The sequence below is a fragment of the Danaus plexippus genome, chromosome 4, assembly GCF_018135715.1.
Source record: "Danaus plexippus chromosome 4, MEX_DaPlex, whole genome shotgun sequence".
Taxonomy (NCBI): Eukaryota; Metazoa; Arthropoda; class Insecta; order Lepidoptera; family Nymphalidae; genus Danaus; species Danaus plexippus.
This window is the reverse complement of record NC_083538.1, coordinates 4160212-4183268: the sequence shown is the minus strand read 5'-3', so window position 1 is coordinate 4183268 and position 23057 is coordinate 4160212. Positions and strand designations below refer to the sequence as shown.

The window sequence follows — 23057 nt, the reverse complement described above, 5'->3', positions numbered from 1 at the left end:
TTTCTTACATAAGCCTGGAATTTGACAACACAAAGTAAAAAACAACACAGACATGATAAAAAATTAGTGATAGACAAACGAATTTTCATTAAATAAAATTTGGACATTAAATACATTTATGTTTGAATTTTCGGTTTTTGGACATATTACTGAAAAGTAAGAGCTCTTTGAACAATTAAATATTCTAAAAATATAGGACATGCCGGAAACATTTTGTCATTGATATATAGAACTGAATAACTACGTACTACCATGCTTGCAATTAGCATCATCATAGAGAACACGGGAAACGTTTAAACTGAACACGGAGAGTTCACAGTATTTCATTCATAGTTCGTGATGATATAATCAACTTAATGTTATTGAGAACTGAAAACCTTGTGTATTAAATTCGATTTTTGAAACACGTGGTAACGTTACACATGTACACAGAAAGATCCATGTAATTAACTATGAATTCATCTCAATGAGATATAAAATAAAACATCAGTATATTGAATATATTTTATTATAATTTTTTTTTATATTTTTTTAAGGATACAAATATTTTAATACTTCTCTAATAATTTACATGTATCCGTATTTAGTTACACATTTCATTTAATTTAAATAGGACAAAATAATACCCTAATACATTTTCTCTAAAATATATATGGATGTGGGTATGTAAAGTGATATTGAGCCAGACATTACCTAATTAGGCTCAGATAGTTTATACTTTACATGTGTTCTATCTATATAATGGGAATCATTCATGAATATTATACCATTGACATTTGACAGTATGAATTTTAAACATTGACTCTTAAGTTACAGGGTACAAAGAAAACATTCGTCGTTGACAATAATTTTAGGATAATGGAATTAATTTTATCTTACCAATGAAAATTATTTTGACATTATTATAAACAGATATGTACTTCAGAAAGATAAATTTTATTAAATTTAGGATGAATCAATTACAAAATATATTATAAAAATGATAATAAGATGTTAACGATCAATGCTTCGTTTATTATGAAAAAAAATAGGAAATACGATCGGGGAACATTAAAAATAATATAGTACAAGAAGTATTTTTATATAAACCATAAAATGGCGCAGTTCGTATATATTTTAACAAGGATCTCATAGACCGACTGTTATAAACATTAGTTAAGAAGCTGTAAAGCTAAAATATCACCTAATCCTCTTCCAGCCGAGAGAATCATTTCCTTCTTATTCATTAAAGTATACTATATCTCCATTCTTTTGCTTTGCAAAAAGATTTTATGCTATTGTCTGCTTAGTCCGTAAGAAAAAAAAAGTAGCACCTGATACAAAAATTACCAAAAAGAAAAAAAGAAAAAATAGTATAGATTTAGAAAAGTTTAGAATGAGCGTTGTTCAATACTTATTTTTTATTGCATGTTTTTTTGTATATCAAAGTTTATTTAAAACATGAAACAGATCTCACTAGGACACTTTGTTTTGGATGTATACCAAAACAGTTTTTTTTATAATACATTTGTTGTGTTCTTATTTCGTTTTTAACAAAAGTATTATTCAAAAACGTGTAAAATAATTTACAAAAGTAAACATTTCAATGTATTTTTTTCTATCTAAGTCTTAGAAGAAGGATACTTAAAAATATTATATTTACAACTGCACAGATTTGTGCGACATTAGCTGCCAAATGAAGGGAACCTTAACGAGATCTATTTAAAAAACTATCTTTCTCGTATTATTCAAACATCAAACATATCAGGAAACGTGATTATAGTCACATTTTGTACGACAGTTTACATTCGTATATATAGGATATTTTTTAATACCTACTAATAAAGAATCAAAAAGGATCTAAGATCTGATATACTTACGTATTAAATTGAGTACTTTTGTAGAATTATAGCCATTAATTATGAACCTTTAAAGAGACACATAATGCGAGATGCGAATTAATTTAAGTGGTTATACAATGATCAAAACGTGATGACACTATTTGATTCACACATGAATTACGGATATAATGATGGAATATTATTTTAATTTTTTTTTGTATTTTGTATGCCTCTCAAACTGAAGTCAAGGGAGCGGATGCCGTAAGTATTCTATATTCTAAAATAATACTCAGTCTCATAATAGTTGGCGGTAGTCAGTTGCAATAGTTTAGGTGGCGATGCGATGTTTCAATCCTCGAAGTTCAACCACGAGATCGGAGTCGGATGAGACGAAACGTTTTTCAATTTTGCGTCCTTTCGAGATTTTCTGTAAATAAAGATATAGTTGAAGCAGATTTCATTCATGTTATATTAAGTAGGTTAGCTGAGGCGATGATTCCTGCTGATATTGTTGCCCCGCATACCAATCCCCTCTCCCCCGATTGACCCGACCTCAGAGCGTGTCACCCACCGCCCCCAACCCGGCCAAGCTATTTTTAGACTTCGGGGTTTCACGATCCATATAGAACGTAGTATATATTCTATTGAGCAAAAGATAAAAGTTTTACACCTATATATAAAATAATATATATAACTTACGTGTCCTTGTTTTTCTAAGTACTGCGAGATTGTGTTGTAGAATGGTGTCTTTTTGTTGTTTTCTTTATCTTGATTTCTTTGACGACTATGTGGTACTGCCGGACGTAGCATAAGAACTTCCTTTTGACCAGCTTTAGGTGTTTGTGTAGTGGTTGAGCTTTCTGTAGTAGTGAGACTTCTCTTATTTCCGTTCCAGTTGATAAAACTGTCGGGATCATCATCAACGTAATCATCATCTTCTATTCTAGGGACCGTTTTCGGAACGTGGTATAGAGGTTTACCAGCCAATGCTTTTAATTCTCTGACATCTTCGTCTTCATTTTCTTTTTCCTCGTATTCCATATTTGAAAATGCGGCACGCGCGTTTTCGCGCCGTCTTTGAGCATCTTGAGCCATTTGAGTCAAAATTAAGTTATCTAAGAAAGCGGCATTGACGTCATCCATATCATTAGATTTCCATCGCGGAGTTGAATCGCTTTCAAACCATGTCTCCTGGCCTATAGGCAGAGCAGCCAGTCTTTCTTCTTGCCGTTTTGGCTCCTCATTTGCGAAATGACCATATGGATCATAAAAATAGGTGTAGGGAACTTGACCGTAAACTTCAGGTACATTTATAGCTGGAGCGTCATAATAGTACTGTACTTTAGGAGCATAATAGTAATCATCTTCAGGATATTCTCGTGATGCCTGAGGATATACAGGCCATCCTTGTAAAGGGTAAGTCTTTGCTTGTGCTAATAAATAGCATAACAATACCACCCACATCCTACAAACAATGAAACAATTTTTATTTATATAATTTTATATTCTGAATATATTCTACTTGTATATAAAATGTACTCCTATATTTTAAGCACCGAGCATCGAATAAATTTTTTTAACCGTAACAAAAGCCGGAGAATCTGTGTAATATTTTAATAACACTATTTTAAGAATATAAAATTATAAGCTCACCTTGATCCGGAGAGAATTTTGCACATTTTTACACAGTACTGTCTGTTACGGGGTTTCGGGCACAACTATGACGACAGGGCGACCCGAGGGTCTTTATAAGCTTGCCGCCCACGCGCCGCCCACACATTCTCAATGAACGTCTCCCTTGCACCCCCCGAGGGTTGCCCCATACTCCATTCTGCCCCCGCATTCGGCTATCGATCGCGCCCACAGATTATTCATCTTTTCAACGTACCACTGTTTTTGTGGACGATACACTGAAATAGTCATAGCATGAGCTATGACTTCGTCATTATAAATTTGATTCATTATCAAAATAATTTGGCACTGATTATGACAAATCTGGTTAACTATTTTTTAAAGTAATATAAGAATATTAACATCTAAACTTGTATAATATTAAAACGCCTACACATGACTCGGGATGGGATTTCTAAAAAGATGTATAAGGTATACTATACCTGTAACATGTAGGCGTACGTTTTCTATGCATTGAATGTATCTCATAAATATAGTAATATAGCACAGAGCTGACGCAAACAATCCCATTCATTTAAAGAGACATGGAAGTTTACAGTCTCGTTTATAAGGCTCCTGTATCCATGGATGGAATTTTAACTAAGGCCGAAACCTTCGAAGAGACATTTAAAATTTGTTGAAAGGCTATTTGTTATTCAGAAAGTTTATATATTAAACTGAAAATGTAATGCTTCTCTTTGTAATGTTAAAATGTTTACATTTTTTACTTATAAATTACTTTTTAACTTTATCATATCGTTTGATATTGAAGGTTTGTTTTTCGTAATATTTTTCTATTAAGTCGCTGAGCATCAAAGCCCTATTAAAAAAAGTATGTAAGGATAAATTTATTTCTTTCAATGATAATTTCATAGTTTCATACTTGATTTTTGGAATTATTCCGTAGATAATAGATTACAAAACAATGTGTTAATACTTATATTGAAAACATATTTGGCAATTATCATTCTATGGATTCTGCTTACAAAATAAAGATACTTGTACTAACATTAAAAAAATAATTTACAGTGAATCAATCTATCTAAATAAATGTAATTATCAAAGCCTATTCGAAAATCCTGAATTAGGGTAAAAAAATTACGTCAAAATGATCACAGATAGTACAAAAGAGTAATTGGTTAATATTGTTTGAAGCATTTCAAGGAAACCAAAATTCATTAACTTAATGTATTTCTGCTTTTTCAAATGAAATTAATTTTCCTTTTATCCATTAGATATATATTATGGAATATTGGTTGACTTTAACTTTCTGTCGTTTATTTAAGATGAATATTACTCCCTTTTTTTGCTATGAGTGACACGAATTTAAATTAATTTAGGATAAAAAAATGTAGTATATGATTGAGAAATATATTTATTTTTCTTCTATCGTCTAGATTCATCGAGCTTTGTCATTTAGACCTTAACCTCTACCCTTTAAAATTCACACAGCACCAACATGCGTTATAGTTGCGTTGCGTCTGTGTGTACACTAAATATAAATACAGATATTAAATAGGGAATCGTTCGTTTCCCAATAAGGGCATTTCTATATTTCTTTTCATTTTAAGCAAAGACGACACACTTGCTTACTATATGTAAACTGACCACACGTTTGTATATCATAATACTAAATACCGGTAGTTTTTAGTTTTCATTTGTATACCTTAGTATTAGTATTAGTTGATACTAAAACGTGCGAAGATTTATGAATGATAATTGGAAACAGACTGACTTTAGTTTGTCCATTGAAACTCATGGTAAGGGTACTGTATAGTTTTTATTGTTAGGACATTTTTTCCAATTGATTAAAACTATAATAAAAAGTACACAAAAGAAGATATCATTCGGATATGAAAGCAATATTTTTTTTAATACCTCATAATTCTTTTATTAACATAATTTTTAAGGACACTAATTATTATATAATACGCGGAACGAAATAAAAGATCAAAATGATTTCTTCTAATCGCAACGTTAATTAAGTGTTTTAATTTACAAATAAAAAACTTTTAAATCATTTAAATAACTAAAATTATTATAACTAACTCCAATCAAATACTGAGGAATCTTATAACATAGACAATTATTGACGACTGTGAGCTTAAAATGGGGTAGGTCGGGGATAATGGCGGTGTAAGTGCAGTTGAAATGCAATGTCAGTTTTGGTATCGGAAGTCACAAATAAGAGGTCGACGACCGACTGGCGCCAAAATGTCGTCGTTGCAAGTCAATATCTAGGATTTGGACCTAGGTATGTAACCTGCGCGGTTGAGGTCTGGATTTCAACGGGCGTTCTAAATTCGTTTCAATAAAACATTTATTTATATAGCATATTCCTATCCACTAAAACTCGGTATCCAAGTCAAATGATCAAATGTCAATTAAACGAAGTGCAGTCACTTAAACGACGAATTTAAATAGTGATGAGTTACTTTCTGCTTATAAAGAATTCCTGAACAATTAATGTAATAAAAATTGATACGATAAATCATCATTATTAATTAATAAATAGTATTGTGGTTTCGTTATTTATAAACAAAAATGCATATAAATATTTCAAACTAGCGCAAATTATATAGTGGCAACCGGAGGTTCCAGGAAAACTACGAAACTTACATATATGTTTATTATAACAAAAATTACATATTAAAACTCATAACCTATACCTCAGACTACATGATTTCCCCGGTGTTAGCATAGCAATGCCATTCCATGGCTTGTGTGGTATCAGGAATCTTCTGGTTCACACGGCTTGGTGTTCGTTCCGCGGAGTTAGCAACGTCAATCGTAAAATGATATCTTATCCATACAATGATGTTGCCTCGGCGATGTTCATTTATTTTTTAATATGTTGCCCGTACGTAACACGCACATACACACAAACTTGCATGTGTATTCATATTGAAGGATATTTTATTTTCAACCCAATCCCTATAGCAGTACTATATGCATACCAAACAGTCCCATTCTCAAATAATAGATAATATTATGTTAGTAGTTAATTAAGAAATATTATTATTTAGAATTTGAAAATAATCTTTATTAAAATAACAATAAGTATTATTACGAACTGTATAGCCCTTGATATAATTTTCCATTGTCAACTCAACACAAACAACTTCAGAGTTTTCCATTCATAAATCGCCTGGAATACCAATGTGTACCATGATTTATTACTGACTAAAATTGTAACTGTCTGTGTTTGTGTAGACAAAGAATACTCGTACTAAAGACACAGCTATTTTTAGTTAGCCTTTCAAATTGCTTCGTCCTTCTGTTGAAGACATTTCAATTCTTATATAAAGAATTTTTATAGTATTATATAACTTCATCGATTTTAAAATTATAATCATGTTACGTTTTTAGTATTTTCCGTCAACCTGATATAATGTCACGACTCATTTCGGACCCGGTGAAAAATAATAACTGTCAAACGTATTATCTTTGTACTAAGTTCTCTTCGCGGAACGACGCTTACTTCGTGGAACATTAGCTTTATTTGAAGACATAAATTGCATCCACTAACTCATGGTTTACATAAAAAAAATAAAATTTTACTTCCATACAAAGGATTTTTGAATGTAAATATAATGAAATTATAATAAATTAATGTAAGAAATATTTATTTCAATTTTTATGTTGAAAAATTTAATTATTATACAATTAATGAGTCAGGAAATAGATTTAATTTTATCAATATCGTTATATAAAACCCTCTCAAGATAAAGCGTTAAAATAAAACAATGCATTTAAATTTTTGCAGTCTGATCAATTTTCAAATACAATGCAAGCGATTTGAATGAAAAAAATAACCGTTTATGACTTTCTCATTGTGACAAAGCTTTGCAGTGGCTGTAGGCGGTGGCTATTTATAGAAATTGATTTACGCCGTAGATGCTTCTTTCAGACGGTAGATTACAAACAGCGACTGATTTGTTTTGCTCCACGTGTGTTCTTTCAAAATGACGTTACTGGATACTGAGACAAAGGATTGCACTTTTTTTTTATATAGAATCGTTTATGAGTTTAGAAGAACACTATTGTGCCTGTTGCTCGTGTGGCATAAGCCTCGGTAATTGGATATAATTGATAAATTATTCAAGATATTATTTTCATTGCAAAGAAATTCAACAATGTCTATAACTTTGTATACGATATGCGTTAGAATTGTTGATGAAGTATTCTTTTAAATATTCGCTGTGGCTGTTCACAGTCTCAGTACATAAAAAATAAAACAGTTTCAGCAATTTTAATATTAAATCCAGATCACTATCCGTCTCAGAAAATAAATGTTATATCACTATACTTTTACAGGGAAATGTATGACGTAATACGTAAAATTGTATTCTGTATGAAAGGCTAGTCAGCAGAGTTTAGGACTCTTCCATTCATGAGTGTGGGTCTTTACGTCAACACCCACATCGTCCCACGAGGGGGCGCGGCCCCTCAGGGTGGAGGGGAAGTGACGTCAAACAGTTTAAGCAACAAGTGTTCCGATAGAAGTATAGCCGCAGTGAGCTATTTTTAAACTGGCATCGAATTCAGACCCTTTTCTAGAATCTCAATTTAGACTGTCATTATACAAGCTATATGTTTTTACATATTATAATATGGAATTTGTTTTGTGTACCAAAATACATCTTGAAATAATATTTATAATTTGATCACTATGATATAAAGCAGTTAGTATGATAACATATATAAACTTGATCTTTTATTATATTTGATTTTTAAGATGCTTGATATCGTATTAAGTATAAGAAGTTAAGTATTAACCATAAGAAGCTTGTTACAATAATTTAGGGACAGCGCCATCTGTTGAAATAAATCAGAATCTGTAAGTCAGTTGCGTCTTTGTGAAAGCTTACTTGTTTGCTAGAAGGTTGTTCTATCTCGTATCGATATGTCCTTTAGATAGATGGAGCCTGAGTGATATATACTTTAATTAACCAAGCGTTTACCATTGCTATATAATTTTTTTTGTTGAAAAATTTATATATTTGCTTTTCATTATAATAAATGAAGTATTAAATACTCAGACACATATTTTGTGATCATGATTTATATATATTTTTTAATAACGCTGAAAGTAATTATATATTATATTAGACAAAAAAAAACCTGTATGTTATTGGGTGTAAATCATTTTTGATTTATATTTTTGATTAACTAAAATGGATTTAAGCAGTAAATTATTTTTAAATGTACTAAAATATGTAGTTTTATTCATATAAATGTTATATATTTCATGTACATGTCATTTTAGGTAGTCAGTATAAAATTACATTAACGGTAGCGGGTCTGTTCGAAAACACCAAACAAAAGATATCAACGCGCTTCTGTAGCTTTTTTAAGCAGTTTATGAAATAATATTAAATAAAACTATTCAAATATATTTATATTTGAAACAATTATATATTACAGGAAATAATAATATTTACTGAGACGCTATTTTTTTAATTATCATCAAATTATAATAACATTAATATTTGTATAAAATACGTTAGGTCATAAAATAGTATAAATATAGCACCCTTTTTAATAGTTAATGGTTAGCAACACTCAGGTAATAAATACTAGATTCCTTGGGCGGCCATTATCTCGGCATCATCGTCCCAACTACGGCCGGAGCTTTAAAGCTGCGGGGAGTGTCGGCGCGGGAGGGTCGCGGGGCGGCGAGAAAGCCTCCGCCCGCTAGTATCGTGTCGAGCGGCCGACTCGAAGGCTGCTACCGCTGTAGCCACACGTTACTATCATACATATTAATATTTTGCGTTTTCAACTGTGTTTTCGTTAACAATTTACATTTTTATACAAAAACGATCAGTGAAAATGTTCATATAAACTTATTGAGGCTTGTTATCTGTGCGGTTTAAGTGTCACGTGTGTTTACGAATGAATGTGACGGTGTAGGCGCAGCGGGTCGCACTCTGTGAGATATTCATGCTCGCGCTGGTCGCGGCCATGTTGCATACCTGAGACGAGAGAGCGCTACTCTGCGCGAACGGGACGCATTAAACTTTGTTTTGTGTGACTTTTATGTTGAAGAAGGACTAATCTGCGATGTTGTTATCAGCATCATGACCGTAATGGGGCGGTGGCACGTGGTGCTGGTCGCGCTGGCGCTGCTCACCGGCGCGGGCGCTGGCGCCGCCGCCGAACAGATGCAGTCCCGCGCTGTGGATACCGGTGTCGATCTCCGTGTACCCGAGTCTCAACCTATTGGAACCAATGTCGGAAGAATACCTATTAAACCTGGTTTTACTTATCGTTTTAATGAGCCACCTAAGGAATTCGTTCTAGATCCTGTATCTGGTGAAATCAGAACTAATGTAATTCTTGATCGGGAAAGTGTTGATCGTTATGCTTTTGTCGTTTTATCAAGTCAGCCAACGTATCCTATCGAAGTGCGTCTTAGAGTTACTGATGTCAATGATAACTCCCCAGAGTTCCCCGAACCGGTGATAGCTGTGGCATTTTCAGAGAGTGCAGCTCCAGGGACTAAGTTGTTATTAGACGCGGCTACGGATAAGGATTTAGGTGAAAATGGAATTGCCAACGATTACAGAATAGTCGACGGCGATAATGAAGGAAAGTTTAGATTGAACGTTACTGTCAATCCTAGTGGACAAACTTCTTATTTACATTTAGAAACTACAGGAAAATTAGACAGAGAAACAAATGATTTTTACATTTTAAATATCTCTGCACGTGACGGTGGTAGTCCTCCAAAGTACGGGTATCTTCAAGTGAATGTTTCAATTTTAGATGTAAACGATAACCCTCCTATATTTGATCAAAGCGATTTTTCAGTATCACTTAATGAGAGTGTTCCTCCCGGAACTACTGTCCTTAAAGTGACCGCAACGGATAGTGATTTGGGTGATAATAGCAAAATTACTTATGAAGTGACTGATACAGAAAAACAGTTCGCCGTTGACCCAGAGTCCGGTGTTATAACGACATTAAAAAAATTGAGTTGTCCAAAATATTGCAGTAACACAACTTGTAATATGACGTGTGTTCTTACAGTTATAGCAAAGGACCACGGAGTACCACGTCAAGATGCCAGAACATATGTAACTGTCAATTTGATCGATGCTAATGATCACGATCCAGTTATCACTTTTACTTATGTACCATCGACAGCTAACTTTGCAACAGTGGATGAAAATGCTAAAAATGGATCACTTGTTGCTGCTATTACTGTAACAGATTTAGATGCTGGTCTTAATGGAATAACGAGCATTAAAATAGTGGCAGGAAATGAATTAAATCATTTTAGACTGGAAAACTCAAGCAGTGTGTATATAGTTCATGTTAATGGTATTTTAGATAGAGAGGAAATAAGTAAATATAATTTAACTGTAGTAGCTACTGATAAAGGTACACCCCCACGTACTGCTACTTCGTTTCTAGTAATTCACGTAAATGATGTCAATGATCATGAACCTGTATTTGAAAAATCTGAATACTCTACAGTTCTTAGTGAATTGGCTCCCATTGGAACATATGTCGCTGGAATAACAGCAACAGATGAAGATACGGGAGTCAATGCTGAAATTTTTTATGATTTTTATGACGGTAACCAACAACAATGGTTTTTTATTGATCACTATACGGGCCTAGTAACAACTAGATCAGTTTTAGACAGAGAGATCCAAGGAACTGTCGAATTAAATGTGTCAGCCCGTGATGGTGGGCCAAACCCTAAATGGGCATATACAAGGCTAAAAATTACTATATTAGATGAAAATGATGAGGCACCTAGTTTTCCTCAACTTCAAATTAATACATCACTACCAGAAAACGTGAAACCGTTAAAAGAAATTCTTATTTTAACTGCTTCCGACTACGATCAAGGAACAAATGGATCTGTGTCATATTACTTGTCATCAAATATTGAAAGGAAATATCCTAACACATTTATGTTGGATCCAATAACTGGTCAATTAAGCGCTGTTACAGAATTAGATAGAGAAAGAATTCCATTGTATGAGATACAGGTTATAGCGAAAGATCAAGGTTACCGTCCACAATCATCTACAGCCACAGTTTTCTTAAGAGTAATTGATGTTAATGATAATGATCCAATATTCTATCCTCAGAGATATTTCGAAAGTATAAGAGAAGATTTGGCACCAGGATCTAGGGTTCTACAAGTAAAAGCATTTGATCTTGACGAGGGGGACAATTCTAAAGTAGTATACAAGTTAGAAAGTGGTGGTGAAGGCTATTTTGATGTTGAACCTGAAAGTGGCAATGTAATATTGCAAAAAGATTTCCGTAAGGCACCCAAGTCACTTTATTCGTTAAGAGTATCTTGCAAAGATAAAGGAAATAGAAAGGCTGTTGAAGACGCTATAGTTGATATTATTAAGGTTTCTTATAGAAAAAACTTAGAGTTTGATGGATATAATGGTTACAATTTTAAAATAACTGAAGATGATGGCTTATTGAAATCGAGCCCTGGCCGGATTGTAGGAAAAGTTGGTACAAGAACTATAAGTGATAATATATCATATTATATTATAGAAGGCGATCCAAAGAAAATTTTTAAAATTGACGAAAAATCTGGAATAGTCACTACAGAGTCAAATCTTGACCGTGAAGATAAAACTACATATCACCTAAAAATAATGGCAAGAAGTGGACAAGCTTTTGGTTTTACTACTATGAATATTTCAGTATTAGATGTAAATGACAATTATCCAATTTTCATTGAAGGAAAAGATGAAATACATTTACCTGAAAACATGGCGGTAGGACATGAAGTTTATTTTGCTAGGGCCACAGATCATGATTCTGGGTCAAATAGAACAGTTACTTATACTTTAAGTTATAACGCTGACAATACTTTTAGAATATCCGAAACAACCGGTGTTATATATTTGAATAAAGCAGTAACAAACGAACCGAGTACAACATTATCTATTGAGGTTACAGCTTCTGATAGTGGGAAACCTGTTTTAGCTACGAAACATTCAATAGTAGCTATTATTGATGATGTAAATGATCATACCCCTGTATTCGATCACACATCCTATGAAACATCATTATTTGAATCTACTCTTGTAAATAAAAGATTTTTCGCGGTATCAGCTTCAGATGCTGATTTAGGCCAAAATGGAAGAATATCCTACTCAATAGTAGAAGGAAATGTAGATGGAAAATTCGGAATATTTCCAGATGGGTATATTTATGTTAAGAGTCCTCTCGACAGAGAAGAAAAGGATTATTATTCATTAACTATCGTCGCATCAGACCACGGGAAACCGTCAAGATCATCTCAAGTCCCAGTAGTTATTCACGTTCTTGATGAAAATGACAACAGTCCACAGTTCACGAATACTACATTTATTTTTAAAATAAAAGAAAATGAACCGCCTGACACTTTCGTGGGAAAATTAACTGCTACTGATAAAGATATCGGGCGTAATGCAGAATTAACTTTCAGCTTACCAATTGCTCAAAATGATTTCAGAATTGATTCGAGAAATGGATTTATTAAAACATTAAAGTCATTTGACAGAGAAAATTTATCCCAGAATAGTGGTCAAAATTATATAACGTTAACCGTTACTGTAAGTGATAATGGAAAAGTAAAACTTTCAGATTCTGTTAGAGTTACCATATATGTCACAGATGTAAATGATAATTCACCAATCTTTACACGTACTCCTTATGCAGTCGAAGTATCTGAAGGAGCAGTTGTTGGTGCTTCAATCATGAGGGTTTATTCTTCGGATGCCGATGAAGGTCTAAATGGTGACGTTTATTATAAGCTGATAGGAGGTGATGAGTTAGGAAAGTTTGTGCTTGATGAAGCTACAGGACAACTTTTTATAAATAAGCCATTAGATAGAGAAAGTATAGACCATTACGTACTCACAGTTATAGCACATGATTCGGGACAAACAACTCGGCTTTCTTCAACAACAATAATCACGGTAGATGTTCTGGATGAAAATGATAATGCACCCGTATTTGAACAGTCTCAAATGAATGTGTCTGTGTTGGAAACAGAGCCTGTTAATAAAAAAATTATTCAATTTCATGCCAATGATGCCGATTTGGGCATTAATAATGAATTGCAATATTCAATTACATCTGGAAATAGAAAAGAGACATTTTTTATTGACAGTTACTCAGGGGAGCTATTTTTACATAAGCATTTGGATTATGAAGATTTGACATCGTACGTCCTAAACATAACGGCGACTGATAACGGAAACCCAAGTCTATCATCTAGTATCACATTTACTGTCACTGTTATAGATGCAAATGATAATGCTCCAATATTTACGAATACAGCTATAGTACGTCAAATTAGGGAAGGAATTCCTATGCATACTCCAATTGTCACTGTTACTGCAGAAGATCCCGATTCTGGATGGAATGGAAAAGTTTACTATTCAATTACTCATCAAGATCCCAGTAACGGAAAAAGACATTTTGCAATTAATAATGTCACAGGCGTTATATACACTTTATTGCCTATTGACAGAGAAATCATTGACACCTTTAGAATAACTGTAGTGGCTTGCGATAAAGCTGAACCTGCGTCCAGTAGATTGTGTTCTGAGAAATTGGTAACTGTAATTGTTGAGGATATCAATGATAACGCCCCAGTATTTGTGTCCATGAATGCCGCTGTTATTAACTCTGAAAGATTGGGTAGAAGTATGAGTCGAGGCAAATTCATTATGAATGTTTTGGCTAGAGATTTGGATTCCGGGACTAACGGTCTAGTAACGTATAAGTTAATTCATGGAGGGAATGACATGTTTGATCTTCATAGGAGTAATGGTGCGCTAAGTCTACGTTATCCTCCATCAATGCCTGATGTAAGATGGAATTTAGTTATAAAAGCCACAGATGAAGCAGTTTTAAGTGAACAGAGGAGTACTGAAACTTACTTAACCGTGATCATGGGAGGAACTGAACTAGAAGGTATTATGTGGACGAATGTAGGATCTATTTCCGTAGCTGAAAATGAACCAGCCGGAACTGCTGTGCTAAACATGACTAACAATTACAAAGGTGGTTTAGAATACTATATAGTGAATGTGACTGGTGATAATAAACAAGTGGATAGGTTATTTGATATAGATTCGTCCTTGGGCATTTTATCCACTGCTGTTTCATTGGACAGAGAGGCTGGTGTCGATCGTTACGAAGTGGAAATTTGTGCTGTATCATCAGGAAGTCCTTTGCAATCCACAACCACAAAGGTAATTCTTTAATCATATTTTATTTGTAGAATAAAAACAGTATACATAAAACAAAATTCAACAGATGTTGATAACAAGGCATATTGGTTTGATTATGGATTGGATTCATTTACTTATTTTAAAATGGTCAATCCAATTAACTTCGCACAATCGTCGGTAGAAGACAAAACATCCGCACCATACTGTTGCTAAAATAAAAAAAAAATATATTAAAACGAATGCTCGTTAGCGTACGTCGGATGGCGAGCTCTAATCGGAGACTCTAAATTAACGATAAGCTTCGTCTCGCAACGATATCTCAACATTCGTTCTGAAGCCTTCCACAGATTAAGTGAAACATGAATTTTGTTTGTAATTTGTTTCGCATTATAAAATGTAATTAATAGTTCAAATAAGAATTCTTACATGCTTTTGTCGTAAAAACATTTTCGTTTCTTAAATATATTTTATTTTAAAAGTATTCAATATCTTGAGTAATCTTATGAAATCAAATCTGTTGTGTCTTAAAGTATAAAAAGTATTAAACCTGCATGATGTTTATTTCAAAACTTCTTCATTAATTTTATTGGGTTTATTGTTTTCGCGATGGGTCATAAATGTAAAAGAATTTTGTATAGTCCAATATTCTGACACCTAAAAAATGTATTTGTATAACAGATTAAGGATATAAAAGAATTGAAATTTTGCTAATTCTTCGTAACATTGGCATATTAAATAGTTATTACAATTGTTCTAATTTTATTTTAACTAAGCATAACTTTCATTTATATGCAAAACAAGAGTAAAAAAAATTAAAAATAATACATATGCCATTATTTAATAATCAAAGTTTAAGCAAAATAAACGTAAGATGCTGCAATTGCTTGTCTCATTATTTATAATTATTGTGTGCATTGTCGGTGAAGTTTATACTGTTCGTCTTTTTGTCCTTTCAAAACATAAAGCTATAACATACAAACATTTGTTCCAAAAATATATATAGCTATAAAGTTTTGGTGACATCTTGTTTATAGTAGTGGTGGATTTTGCTTAACAATATTGTTTTTAAGCCATAAAAAGGGACAAGATTTTTATTAAGTTTTACCAAAATAATAAATTACGGCGATACCATTTCCTTAAATACGATTCGAATTTCTTGTTTTATCGATTATGGCTTTGAAACGTTGAGAGTTAAGTGCCATTTTAATTTAATTTATTTTTTTGATGTAGTACTTTAATTCGCACATTGTAGAGACGTTTAAGAAATTATTTTACTTTTAAAGAGTCTGGACTTCTCATGTATACTGTGATTTGTATGTAAGTTTTAAAATATGATATATTTCATTGTCATTTTTAAAGCATTGTAATATAAAATGTTTGAACACATATTAATGGGGTACGGTTTTCTAATTGTTGTTTACCTTAAGGCTATGTTCATTGGTATGGAAAGTTTCTCTTTTCGCAATACATTGTATTATAATTAAACTTCTTAGAGAGGCTGTTATTTTAAATGCCGTGTAGCTTAAATTGTCGCAAAATTACGATAAATGTTTAAACCTGTCTAGTAGGGACATCTTTAAATCTCATTGAGGTATCTCGGGAATCTTTTGGCTCACGTAGGAATGTTAGCAAAGCCGTCTAGAAATATTATGTCTTGCTTTCATCCAGACAACTTGATTATAGGTTTTTTAAACATCGTTTTATAATACGTAAGAAGATGATTTCCTATTTGAATTACATAAATTTCGTTATTATGTGTAGAAATATTGATGGAATCGTTAGTAGGTATTATACTATAAAAATATGTTTTACTGGACCAATTCATATAATTTTGATAAATCAATGAATAATAATGTCAATAATTTAATTATAAATTTATTTTAATACAAATATTTAATATAATATAAAGTTATTGTTGAGTTGATTCATCTATGAAATGATTCATAGATATCCGATATGCAGATTCATTGTGTGAAAGATTGATGCGCAGTGTTGGGGGTAAATATCACTGACAACGAAAGCGCATTAGGGCGCCAGACTGCATTACCTCGTCTGATTAATGCAAGCTCCTTCGGCCATCGGCTCACCTTAATGAACACACAACTAACATTATAACGTGATATACATAGCTTTGATTATTTCACGCCAATTCCTGTTTATATCTTCCAACCCTGTGAGAGTTATCTCATGTACGTATATAGGATCCGTTTAAGAAGTTAGCAGTACTTGAGGCGGTTCAATAAACCTTAAACTTATTGGCAAACCATAAACTTGATACAGGTTGAGTTAAGTCTAATGTATTATCCCATTATTCTTATTAAAGATTTGTTATACAAGGCATTATATTTATTATTTTTAATACATTTTTTCTTCGTATACGTTTCTGATAAGTTTTTCATAGTGTTTTTTTAATAGCGTTCAACAGCGGGAGGGACATAAAAGCGTTATGGTGTTATAAATTTGATGTTAAGATATGTAATGTTATGTTTTATACTCGTAACATTGTTCGGTTAATTGTGTGAAAAATAAAAAAAAGAAATATGCTGTCGTAAACGGAATCGTTAAAAGAATAATGTCACTTGGAAAATATTAAATAAACCAAAATGTTTTAGCATCTACCCGATGTTATACTTTCGTGAATATTACTTAAATTTAAAATTAAGTCACAGTTTAGTTATGTGAATTTTTCGTGTAATATTTATTTTTATGATAAAAAAGAAACAGTTCTCTTGTATTCATCAATGACTATCATCTGCTCACCATGGGCAGTATGTACTCGTTAGGTATATGTATATATGTACATATGTATTTACTCTGTACTCGATTGAGCGGTAAATAAAACAAAAAAAGAAATATAATTCTCGAAGTTACATTTAAAATTTACTTTGTTTAACAACATACATATTCATTTTAATAATTTCATACACCTCAGACACTTAGAATCTAGTTCATTATGTTGGGTGTAGGTTATTTAATGTATTGACATATATTTTGTTATCAAAGAATTTATTGCTTGGGACTCTAACAGAAAACTCTTTATGTTAAATCTACTTTATTTCAACATGTTATTTCTAATGCATTTTAAGGCGTAATTGATAACGAGTTTGGGTGGCGCCCTAAGAGGTTTATCGTCAAAAGTCACTTACATACCTAACACTTTTCATCGGATAGCACTTACATACCTTAGAACTTGTAAGTCTTTGGCTACGACTTAAAATATTTGTTTTGTATTGAAAATTCAGTGCAAGTTTAAATGTTATTACACTGAAAGTTTTTAAAATTTATGGATATTCAATAATTAAAAAATGAGAAACTATAAAAACTGATATTAAGGTGTGATATAAACTTATAGTAAGCAATACCACATCAGTCTAAGTACAACATGATAAAATCATTTCATCGTGTTTCATAGTGCGTTTGTTTCTGGGGAACTATAATATTTCCAATAATTATAATTAAGGTTTTATAGTTCGTATTCAATTATAGGGATTTTATGATATCATAATAATTTAATGTACTTGTCCATCATTAATAATGTATAACTACTACAATATTAATAATATGTCATTATTGTTTTATACCACACTAGCAGTGTCCGTGAATTCGTCTTAACGGAACACTATTTTATTTCGAAAATGAAATTAACTTGAGATTCTCCATATCACACCATATATAGACAACAGAAAGTCCCGCAGAAATCGGTCCAGTCGTTTCAGGGATAATCCAGAACAAATAGATAGACACAGAAATGTAAAAAAAAATCTATGAAAATACGTTGTATATATATGCATTTAGTAAAATGGGGTTATTTAAATATAACAAACAGCCGGTCAAAAAATTATATTTGTATATATATGTACCTGCTATAGAGACTAGACCAGATTAAAATGGCTCCAACCTGTTCATTTGCTTTTGCGAGAGTTTATTTCTGTTCCCGAGGAAAGAAAGTTACAACTCCATGACGCCTTATATTGATTGCATGAATTGTAGATCAGTTAAATAGGTGTTTTTATGCCCATAAGTAGGCTCACATGGGAATTAATTTGTCTTGCCATGTCGATTTTACACTGATAAGGATAGAAATGATATTTTTTTTAACACAACCTTCAATTAATCTTGCGAACTGCTTGTTTTAACAGAAAACACATTTTCTTTTGGTCCACATAAAATTCTATAAAAGTGTAGAGCTATGTGATATTTCGTGTATATCTTTCAATTGAATATCTTAGAATGAATTTCTAAATATTGAACTATATTTAAAATCAAAAGTTGTAAGAAATAAATTTTAGTATATTAGCTATACATTAATGCTAATATTTTAATTAGCTATATTTTCCCCTTTGCAATTTTTTTCGTTCACTAATACAAATAATTAGATTTGATATAATTTCTATAGTATCAAGAGCAATCACAATATTATAATAGATTGCTCCCCGTGGGTCTGTCTACTGTGGCCGCTTTCTTATCACTGTCCAGTGAAGCGTGATCCGCCTCGCCTCTGGACGCCCTTCGCCTCGAGCCTGCCAGAGACCGGTATCACAGACTGTCACGGATCTCGTTTAATTGGACACTTGTATGTGTGCATTCATGTGAAGACGAACCGGTTTCTAGTCGGTTTGATGCTTTCTACGTCATACATCGATGTTTATATGCGGCTATAAGTGTAGTCTGCAGTTTATAAGTACGAACTTGTATGAAGTTTATTATGATTTGTGTATCATTGGCAAGGGCGTGATGGGAGTTTAGTCGAGATGGTCTTGTAACTGTCGTTTTTATTATCTAGTAATATTAAATCACGGATTTGTTTAGTATATGAACGGTTCGTGTATTTAATATGAGTTTGTTCATGTGAAAATATGTTTTTATTGGTTTGCGGTACGCTTATATTAATATTAATGGCGTTGCTAGTTCAGGAAGTTTTATATTAAGTATCTACGAATCGCGTGAGGAGAAAGACGACGAGTCTCCAGTGTATCTGGCCTATTAATTTACCGCATTTGCGATTCATGGCAGAAGGGCGACAGTAAGAGGTTTATCAAGCCACTGATAATAAATACAGTCTTATTGCATACCCAGAATTTACATTTTACAATGGTTTAAGTAGCTTAACAGTGTAGTAAGTATTTTACGAAAGTAATATATATCGGTCCGTTTAATTAAGCTTCGTTAATATATTTTTAGAATTAATCTCCATTTTCCTGTAATATTCTTATAGTTGGAATAAAAAATTCATCATCCAACATATATTATATGAATATATATAAATTTATTCGTCCGCGTTAAGGTTGATGGTTATCAAGAGAAAATATTTCATTGTTCATTGATATCTGGCTTGATTCACGCTTTGAAAATATTAATAGTCTTTGAATATTTTATTGTCCATCCTTAAGATATCCATTTTTTGGACTAAGTAGTTTTTATTTTATAGACAACCTTTTACTGAAAAAAATTAACTGGTGCTCACGATGCATAGTGTATTTGGTATTTTTAGAATGTTTGGTCATTAAGTAAAAACTTGCTAAAAGTGTAGATTCAGAATTTCAAATATTTGTAACAAAATGTCGTATTTGTAACAAAATTAAAACATCACGTAAGTGACTATTCCATATTTTAAATTTCGCTATGAAATTATCATGTATTGGTGTGAATATAAAAAAAATAGCTCTTATCATATAGATTGACTACAATTACTAACTGATATGCCACCTGTCTAAGTATCTGAAACCTACGCCACCGACACAAAATTGATTCCCCGATGCTATCAGCTCTCCCCAAGGAAAAGTGGATAAATAAATACTTCAGCGTAATCTTCGGATCTGAAGCAAGCCAGAATAACACTCCGGATATATTATTGCATTTTAATACCGCGCCCGACACACCTCCGTGGTAACGATTGCATATGATTTAATATTTATTGTACAGACTCAACGATAAAGACTTATTGATCATTCCGATAAAAAACTTAATTCGGATATATTGAATGTTAATTATAAGTTAAGTTTTATCGAACAGTTATATAGACGCTATAGGTTTCTTATAAATAACAATATTACTCGACCGGAGTAACTCAAAGAGCGCTTAGCAAGCTCTGGATGACTACGGAAACTCTATGTTTGATAAAAAAAAAAAATTGCTCCCTTATTCTTTTATTGGGTAAAGTATTGTAAAATTATTCGAAATGGTTATTTACTAGTTTAGGTTTTTGTTAAATTCATTGGAACAGATATAAATATTAAACTACACGCAGAGCAAAGATTCCAATTATTGAAGTGCCCAACTTTCCAGGCATTATATAAATTTCTTTTTACATACGTGGACAGCACATGGACCTTATTTTTTTAATACTTCAAGGAGTATATTTACTTTTTGTATACTCATTTGATTACGTAGTTTGCTATTAATTGAATGGTTGGAAGGGATGTAACTGGTGTTACCTTCGTAAAAAATAGAAGTTGGTCAAGTGGTTTTGAGTTACAAAATACGGTTTTACTATTGTGGTAAACAACGATCGCTAGGACACTTACTATACATAAAACTGTCTTTATATTTTGAATCCTAACTTCATATAATAATATAAAAACCAATTGATCTATCATTACTCTTTAGTTTTTATTGAATATTCTTCATTTTTCACAATCAAAAAATTAAATTAAAATATCTATCTTTTGTATTATAATCCATTAATACCATTTAGTACAATAGAAGCAATTCTAGATGTTGCACACAATATGAAGTAACATTAAAAGCTTCGCATGCGATCCTGTGCGCCATATTTAATTTATAAGACCGCCCTAATAAATGGGCTAATACATGCATTTACAATGTTTCTAGCGTTCGTGCCGATCTTAGATTTTCAATAGCCATGTTGCATAGGGAATAAGCGTCTTGACTTTAGGCCTTGCAATTGTAAATAATGAGAAGTGAATTAATTATTGAACATCCTAAGGCTTAGTTTTAAATAATACCGATTAGAATACTGATACAACTCCATGTCTATATCGGGCTTCTTCTTAATCTATAAAATAATATAGAACTTTATGCTATTGTATATATGTTGATTTTAAAATATCTTATTTCAAACGAGGACGTGTTTTTGAATCAATCATAATTCTATTTCATATTTGTATATTTATTTTTATTCGTATTATAACACGGTTGCAGTCACTTGTTTCTTCTTAATTAGCCGTTAATGACTCAGTTCACGAGATAAAATGTAAGCAATATTGTAGACGGCGAGGCATTCAGCCTTTTGCGTCAAAATCTCGTTTATATACATCGATAAAAGTTGTAAGATGCAAATGGCTGCAGTAAAATGTTGAGAATCTTACGCCCACTCCAACATTGCCGTTAACTTTTAGACTACACTACAACTAAATAATAATACCATTCTAATTGTCTGACAATAAAATTTAACTGCGACCTTAGATTTTTTTTTTTTAATTTTTGTAAATTCTAAAATTTATAACATTTAGTTTACGGTTCAGTTTAAGTTTGTTACGTCTTAATTAACTAAGAAAAATAGGAAGCTTTTTTTACGATTAAATAGAATAAGTCTTAGATTAAACTTATTAACACTTATTGGAAAACGCTGCATGGGAATCCAGAATGTTTTTTTTTAAGATAAAGAATTTTATTCACGTGTTTCCAATATTCAGCTTAGGTCGTAATAATTATTTGATAATAATAAAAATATTCGACAGTTGAATGTTTCTTGTGATTGTTTCTCGTAAATAATGAAACCAATTTTTATTTTGCATTAATCCTTTTTGATTTGAGGCTTTTGGGGGAGTTTTATCTAAGTGGGTATAATTTCTCGGGAATCAAATTAAGTCGATAAATTTTGAGCCAACATTGTAATCAGGGTGTATATAAATATTTATGAGCAATTATTCATTATGTCTCAGTCTTATCAACATGATGTATTCTATAGAAGTAGATTTTTTAGCAATAAAAATTCCGTTGGTCATTAATTAGTCAGTTTTTAAGCAAAATGTCATCATATTTAAATTTCAAATAAAGGAAATAATTTTATAGTTTAAGTAATATTTTATAACGTTTATTCATTATTCATTTAGTTATCATTTTATATTCTTTTACCAAAACAAATGAAACTTTTAGAGTAGAAACTATTTCAAGTATTAAGTTTAAAAAAAAAAGTGATTCACGCTTTTGTTTTCGAAGTTTAAATAACACCTGTTTTATGAAATATTCCTTTTATCTCTAACAAAGATGCATCTGAGATTATCTGAGAACAGGTAACAGTCTTTATTCCGACAATTTTTTACAAGAAATCACTATCTCACCTCTTTGTGTTACCTTTTCGCTTTCTCCAATACAAATTTAGCTTTAA

General features: G+C 32.0%; 2 protein-coding genes across 2 annotated transcripts in view; one reads left to right on the top strand and one right to left on the bottom strand.

The window, feature by feature from the left end:
* Positions 1-521: 521 nt before the first annotated feature.
* LOC116768723 (uncharacterized) lies at positions 522-3531 on the bottom strand. Its single transcript, XM_032659520.2, has 3 exons — positions 3474-3531; positions 2520-3285; positions 522-2247 (listed from the first exon to the last, which is right to left on the bottom strand). Exons 1-3 carry the CDS (start codon positions 3497-3499, stop codon positions 2149-2151), a joined length of 891 nt encoding a protein of 296 aa, XP_032515411.1. The 5' UTR covers positions 3500-3531; the 3' UTR covers positions 522-2148.
* A 5681-nt stretch (positions 3532-9212) lies between these two features.
* LOC116768595 (cadherin-related tumor suppressor) overlaps positions 9213-23057 on the top strand; it is a 73136-nt gene continuing 59291 nt past the window's right edge. Inside the window, 1 exon segment of the mRNA XM_032659339.2 lies at positions 9213-14728. Coding sequence (XP_032515230.2) covers positions 9575-14728 — 5154 coding nt within the window. The 5' untranslated portion in view covers positions 9213-9574.